Source organism: Austrofundulus limnaeus, unplaced genomic scaffold (assembly GCF_001266775.1).
Source record: "Austrofundulus limnaeus strain Quisiro unplaced genomic scaffold, Austrofundulus_limnaeus-1.0 Scaffold200, whole genome shotgun sequence".
NCBI classification, from domain to species: domain Eukaryota; kingdom Metazoa; phylum Chordata; class Actinopteri; order Cyprinodontiformes; family Rivulidae; genus Austrofundulus; species Austrofundulus limnaeus.
The window spans coordinates 852,213-859,884 of record NW_013952602.1 but is presented as its reverse complement, the minus strand read 5'-3'; the positions used below and the strand labels follow the sequence as shown (position 1 = coordinate 859,884).

General features: G+C 36.1%; 1 protein-coding gene across 2 annotated transcripts in view; it reads right to left on the bottom strand.

Moving 5' to 3' along the window:
* Positions 1 to 7,672, bottom strand: part of cd151l (CD151 antigen, like) — a 35,897-nt gene that overhangs the window by 19,394 nt on the left and 8,831 nt on the right. For both annotated transcript variants that reach the window (XM_014018742.1, XM_014018741.1), the window contains one exon: positions 3,254 to 3,445. In XM_014018742.1, coding sequence (XP_013874196.1) covers positions 3,254 to 3,445 — 192 coding nt within the window. The remainder of the gene's footprint in view (positions 1 to 3,253; positions 3,446 to 7,672) is intronic.

Below are 7,672 nucleotides of genomic sequence, written 5' to 3'. Positions count from 1 at the left end.
CTGTTAAGTTTCTTTAAACGATGCAGAAGTGGCTCGAGCTCGAGGGATAGAAACACACACACTCACATATACACACCTACTATGTCTCTCTATCCTTGTGGGGACTTTCCATTGACTTCCATTCATTTTTCTGATATTTTATAGCCTAACCCTAACCATTTACCCTAAAATTTACCTCACAGATACCCACCTACCTAACTGACCCTAAAACTAACCTAAACTCAATTCACACCTTGTTCCTCAATTTATGTGAAAACTGCAATTTAGGTTTTATATTTGACCCTAASCCCCAATTTACACTACTTGCGTTCCGTCTCCGCTCCGCTCCGGTCCGACCTCCGCAGCAAATACGCACCCATTATAATCAATGAGAGTGTTTACACTGGCTGCGCACGGCGGCGGTGAGCGGACGGCGCTCCGTCAAAATTAGAACAGATCCTATTTTTGCCGGACAATGGAGCAGCGCCGGAGTCAATTTTTAAAGATTACGTCGCACCAACAGGAAAAGAAACGAGCACAACATCTGTATTTTCAAAATAAGACACTTTTAGGCTGGATAATTTGTCYGAATAACGTTGAAATTGCAGCTATATTAATAAATTTACGGATATATTTCTACACAAATGCTGTCAGAATGTATTGTTCTGTTTGGGAAGCAGATGGAAACATGTAACATGAAGCACGTGTGTACACACACGATACATGTGGATTTTATTTTGAAATCAGAAGTTTCAGAAAGCSGACAGCGAGACAATTTCAACATAGATACCAGAAGGCTTTATATCATTGTTTTCAGCTGTGTTTGGAGTTCATCTTTCACAGAATTAATTATTTTTTGCTGTGACTTCCACACTTATCACTGAATTTATCGCGCGATCTGCTTCCTGCACATCTGTCGGACCGGAGTGGAGTGGAGGTGGTGTAAACTGGACTTGAAACGCACAGCTGCGACCTGCGCAGCGCAGCGGAGCGCAGCGGAGACAGAACGCAAGTAGTGTAAATTAGGGGTTAAAGCGAAAAATTCAGAACCTAAATAGAGACATACCATTGCTACACTTTTGTTTAAACAACTTTACCTCTTTTAGTGTTAATATTGTTTAATCCCAAGATCTAAAGCACCACAAACTGTGCAGCTGGCTCGTCTCTCTCTTTACCTCTCTTTCAGGTGGAGGCAGGGCCGCTTTTAGGGTCTTTTTAAACAGTGCTCTTTCACGTCTGTATTTATTCTTTTATGAAACTATTGTTATATTTTGTTTGTTTGATCATTCTATTAGTTATACATGAAATATGAGAGATATAACATGCAGTCACAACTAATTTCTGCCAGCAGTGGAAAAGAACATTTCTACAAAACATGTACTGCTGCTATCATATTTACCTTTTAAAGTCAACTAAACATGCTCTCAGATTGTTTGCTTCTTTTATGTAACAAGAAAAGATGAAAAATTGTAGCCGAGGTTCCTCCATATTTTTGGCTACCAGCAGATTGCCCTAATGGAATTGTTTTGTTCTGGTTTATGCAGACATAAGACATTGATTACTGCCTGAATTCTCTGTCCTCTCAGCAGCTCAACACCTTTGTGATGAAAACATAAACTCAACTAAATATCAAATTGTTTATGGTGACAAAAACATTTTTCAAATAAGACTGAAAGATTTATTTTATACTGTATAGAAATGATTTGTTGTAATAACAGGAAGTATCACAACTACGAATAATAATCCTGATGAAAAAAAAAAGCTATACATGAACTTGCTGCTCTCAATTAACCTGGCAACACCAGTTGGTCACAAAATTGTTTTGATTTATCACAAATRCCACTTCAAAATTAAATACACACATCTTAAGTTAGTACAACAGTTCTGCTCTTCATATCTTCTGACCTTTTTTTTTGTTTCAGTGCAAACATTTAAAACATAGTCCCTAAAAGTTCTTTCCTTTGATCAAAAGGGGCTGCAGCTGAGTTATTTAGACCTTATAACAGCAAAATACAACAGATACTGTACGTTGAATAAAAATGAGCTTTTTTTAGTTGTCAGAACTTGTGACCCGTGTCACTCACCGAATTTTCAACAGAAACCAGTGAAGCACTTCAAGCAAAGGCAAAAGAAAAACAATTATCCTACAGCGCTCCCCCTCCGTCTCGCCCTTAAGTTCACCCTCTATTAACAATCTCGATAGCATCTCTCCTTGCCGACAAGTGCATTCTTTCACTGTGATTCATTGCCCTTATCTCAACTCTCCAGGACGCATCCAGCATTTGAAAAAAAAAGAAAGAAGCGAACGGGAGAGAGATGCACTGCAAGCAGGTGTGAAGTTTAAAAAAATCAAATCATACGGACTTAGGAGATTTTTTTTTTATATTTCACAAAACTATTTCACAGGAAGAAAATTCTATTTCTTTATTCTATATTTGCAACCATAAAAATAGCCATTTATTCTAAAGATAGATAATAAAAACAGGCAGATATGAAAAAAAGAAAAACAACCGAATGCGGGAACAAATAAGAAAAATAAATATTTGTTTTAGCTAACCCAAATTTCATAGGGCGGTCATTAGTGGATCCTAAACAGTGACACTAAATACTGAGCTTTAATGTATGTCGTGAATATTTTAATACTTTTATTTTGTAGTTTGCTTTTTTTTATTTGTTTAATGTCAGGTTTTGTCATGTTTTCATCCAGACAAAGTGTTCACGTTTGGAAAACTATAAGAAATTTTTCATCCATTGAATAATCAACAGTAAAAAATGTCTGAAAAAATAATTATGAACTCATAGTCACCTAAAATAATATATTGTCTGTATTTAAATAAAACCTCCAATAAATAACAACTAGCGTTTGGAATTTGTTTTTGTTCTTGTTGCTCTGAACGTTGACCCTCACTCCGAGGTATGTACCAAACTGTAATATACTGTAGTTATACTTTTACTCCACTAATATTTATCTTTTCTGCTTTTTGAGCTAAAAGTAAAATAACAAATCACAAAACATTTAATAAAGTACATTCAGTGATATTTTCTCTACATGCATACTTTATATTTTCAGTAAATAGCTGTATATCTGCCCACCTCTGTTTTCAGTTGTCATAATTTAAACTGCCTAAAGTTGCTGACGCAGCAGGAAAAATGTGTTTTTATTCCTTCAGTTCAGCTTTAGCAGAACAGATGGTTTTTACACATTATAATATTTCATAATGTGTGAAGTTGTGGGCAGTGTGCATTATCTTTCTATCCTAATGTGACCTCTTACCACTCGCAGCAGCTTTTTCTGCTCTTTGAAAGTGGCACAGCATCCCAGCACGCCAGTTACCATGACGATGACTCCAGCCAGGACCAGTATGTAGGCAGAGGCAGCGTAGGTCTTGGAGGAGAGAAGGCTGATGTAGTCGCTCTTCTCAACTAAGGTCCAAACACCCACCGCTATCACAACTCCTCCTGCCAACTGAGAGAGAGAGAGAGGGAGAAGCACACGATGAGATCCTGCTTTCTGCTAGAGGTCCGACTGGAACATGTAACTGACATTCTGGTCGGGGAAACATCCTCGAATTACAACACCTGAAACAAAAAATCTGAGCGCAAGAAAGTTTAAATTAGTGTTATACAAACCACCGCAAACTTTCTAAAGACAGCGCTTAACATTTTTGTTCGTAATGGTAGAATTAGAACTCGTAAAAAATTATTTCTGCAGCAGAACATCATTCAGATCCATCTGTGACCCTGCAGCCCTAATTTGTTGGTCAGAGTAAGCTGATCKGTGACATGTGGAGGAAAGACAACAACCACCAAAACTATCAGGGTGTACCTTATCTTTCTGTCCAAAGATTCTGCATGGGAAAAGTTGGTACAGAATAGATCAATGGACTTTAGTTAACTCCTTCWGTATTTACACTCCTGTTATTGTTTTTTAATCATCATTAATGGTGTTCAGTGTCAGGTCTTTAAACGTGCTCTTACATAGTTCTTGTCATGTTTAACCTTCCTTTTAGCTCCTGGGTTGCATGATTTTGTGGTACCTTTTTATTTGCTGGATATTTGTCAGCGTATAAAGTACCTCAAAGTGATACTTGAGTACAAGTACAAGTATATTATCATAAAAATTACTTTGATAAAAATTAAAGTCTCCTCTAACAATATTACTTGAGTAAAAGTCTTAACGTATCAGAATTTTTTGTACTTAAGTATCAAAAATAAAAGTATTTAGTAAAAACGAGCAGTTAGATTATCTAAAATGATATTTCTTGGGAGGTGACCTCTCCAAAAAATAAAAAATACAAAATTCTTAAGGGGTGCAGCTSATGGATTGTGCACAAACTAATTCTGTGCCAGAATGGTATTTATTTATACTTCTCATCCAACCACAATTAAATTCATATGGGAGGCACAATTTATCAGGATAGTATTATTTTTAACAATAAGGAGCCAGAATGAAATGGAAGTAACAACTTTCTACTTCTTATTTAAAAAAATGTAAGGAGTAGAAAATACAGATAACGGTGTGAAAATGTGAGGAGAAGTAAAAGTAGGCTGAAAAATAATTACTCAAGTACAGATAACCAAAGTTTCTACTTAAGTATAGTAACAAAGTATCCGTTAGGGGTGTAAGAAAATATCGATACACTGCAATATCGCGATATTTCATATCCCGATACTGTTTCGATATTCTAAAGCCCTGTATCGATTTTTTATTAAGGTTTAAAAAGTCAACTTTCCTGCCAGCCATTCATTTTTATGCTGTAGTTCAGCCTCTGACCACTAGTTMGCAGCAGTGAGCTAGGCATTTGGCACCTCTACCTCTTGAGCGCCAGAGAGTAAGGGTAGCATTAGCATTACGAGTAAACATTAGCTTCATGCTCCGATAGCTGAATCTGAGTGGAAAAGACCGACACCCTCTGCCTTCTAAGCTGAGGGAAGGTAACAGTTATTTATTTATCAGAATGTATTTTAAACCAAATTAAGTGTCTCGTGCGCTCTTTTTTCCAACTGTAGTCAACCTTCACGTTACAGAAAGCTAGCACATGTCTATGTAATAGAATTTAATGAGACAATGAATTTTTGTTTTTCATTTGTTTCCCAGTAAGAGGTTTTTATTTAACAGAATTTTTGGACCAAAAAAAAATCGCAATATATCACAATATACTGCCTTGCTTACAGTATCGCAATTTAGCGGGATATATCGTATCGTGACCCCTCTGTCATGATATGTATTGTATCGCCAAATTCTTCCCAATACACAGCCCTAGTATCTGTACTTAGTTACTTTAAAACGCTGATATTTGTTTGATCTCCTGCATTGCGACTTGTGTTCAGGGTCCTATAAAATAGCCCTTAATGACACTGGCTTGCAAACGTCATCTCAAACTTTATATATAAAACTCTTATCAGGCAAACATCATGACACCAACTATCCACATGCAGATTCTCTGAACCGTGGCCCATCTGTATGCATAATTTGAAATTAAGGACTCTATAATCACATATCACTGATAATGATGTGATAGTGAAAGAACTTAAATGAACATTCAGCTCAGATAAGAGAATTTTTGCTGAAGTGGATCAGAAAGTTCTTTTTTTCCTCCCATCTTTCTTTCCCCCCGGTGCTTTGAAAAGTTTCATTTCAAAGCACCGATGCTACTCTGTCAATCATCTAGAGCTCTTTTTTGTGTTTTACAGCAATTGTTCTCATTAAAAAATAGATAGTACTTTTGAGAGTAAACTTTATACCTCAAGTTTTAGATTTACCAGTTCGCTAACCCTCACTCGGAAAAAAATGTGAAGAAACATTTTTCCACCATTAATTAAAAATAACTATTAAGAGAGAAGATTCCTGACAAAAATAGCAACAAAAAAAAAATAGCTAATTTACTGAGAAAATAAGCTTTGGTTTAATATCTGTCACAACTTTTAAAAGTATTAACAAGGTTTGTGTTTTAGACAGAAAATAAATGTTTAATTCAGCAAATAACTGCTGTGGTTTAAGGAGGATTTGGTCTCAGACTATAGTTAAACTCTGAGTCAAACAGAACCACACCCAAAGACATGGTGACAATAAAAACAGAAAAAAACTGCTGGACATGAGTCATGCCACATGAAGAACAAACTGCTTTTAAAACGAAACTCATAACTTTCCTCTTTTTACTTTTTTGTGGGTTTTTTTAGACAGTTGTTGTAGTGCACATCCAACACACTGAACATCTTCACTTAAGTCTAAAACCACATTTAACGGTGATCCAGTAAATCTTCTAGGCCTGCAAATGGCAGCATTATTCAGATAAATATTCAGTGATTGCTTCACTAAAAGGAACACCTACAAATGAGCACCCTGTCATCAGCTATAAATAACTTCGAGAGATAAATTCAGTATTACTTCTGCCTTTTATGGCAGATAAAACGATTCTTTGAGAACAGTCAAGGCTCTGAGTAATCTGTGTGATCATCTCGTTGGTGTGTCTGCGTTGTTTCTACTCAATAAACCGCAGTATTTTGTGAATTGTGTTCAATACATCATGTGAAGGCTTACAGAGAAAATGCAAACTTTGGCGACACCTAACGGGAACAACTGGGACTTCTGAATTTGGTGATTATAAGGTGAAACACTTGTGAAAGAGTTACTCTCTATAAGGGATGTGATTTACATGTGTTCATTAAGTACACCAGATTTACACCCTGTGTTCATGCTCAGTTAATAGACTGACAGATAAATAGTCATTGTTATCACAGCATACAACAAAATTTAAAGCAAACACTAGGTTTATCATTTTTTTATTTTATTGACTGGTTTCCTGATAGGCTTGTTTTGTAACCTTRCTTAAAGAAAAGGTATGTTTATTCAACAAACTGTACTAAAAGCTATTGTTTCAAACCAAYTAAAGTGAACAGTACTTTTCTCTTTTTGAGTATGAAAGATGAACTGTGACAAGTTAAAACAAGAGTGAACCTYGGATAACTGAGAGGGTTCACACTGATATTTAACTAGCTTTCATTTATTTAAACAGGAACTGTGTGAATTATTAGGGTCACTTCAGTTAAAAAGTGAGCTGTTTCCACTTGTGTGAAGTGATTCTTCACTCACGCTGTGAGTGAAGAATCTTTATGTAAATTTAGTGTGTGCATTTTCAGATTCTGCTGATTGAAAATGAGCTGCAAAAAAAGGATAGAGTAGCATGCTGTGATTGTCCTTCCTTCAAGGATAAAAAACATGGTTAGGAATTTAAGAGTTATTTTTTGAAAGCGATCCCTATCACCAAAGTTCAAAGGCTCAATAAAACTAACAACAAAAAGTGAGCATGTGCTTTAATTTCCTGTTAGATTACTGCAATTCACTCTTCCCTGGCCTATCAAATAAGTAACTGTTTTAAACATTCCTTTCTCTCTACGTGGAACACCGCTGCTAGAATTTCAACACACAAAGGAACACGAGGAAACCAACACTAAATTCTGGAACTTTTAGATTGGATTTTAAGTTTTCATTATTAGTTTTTAAGTGCCTTAACGGTCTTGCCTCGCCGTAAATCTCAGTGACAAAATTACCAGGTGTGCTCCAACTGGACCATCCAAAGACAATCCACTGGTGGTACCAAAGTGCCAAATGAAAAAGGATAAGCCTGCTTTTAGTCATTATGGCCACAAACTTTGGAAAACCTCTCCTTAAAAAACCTGAGAATGGAGTATT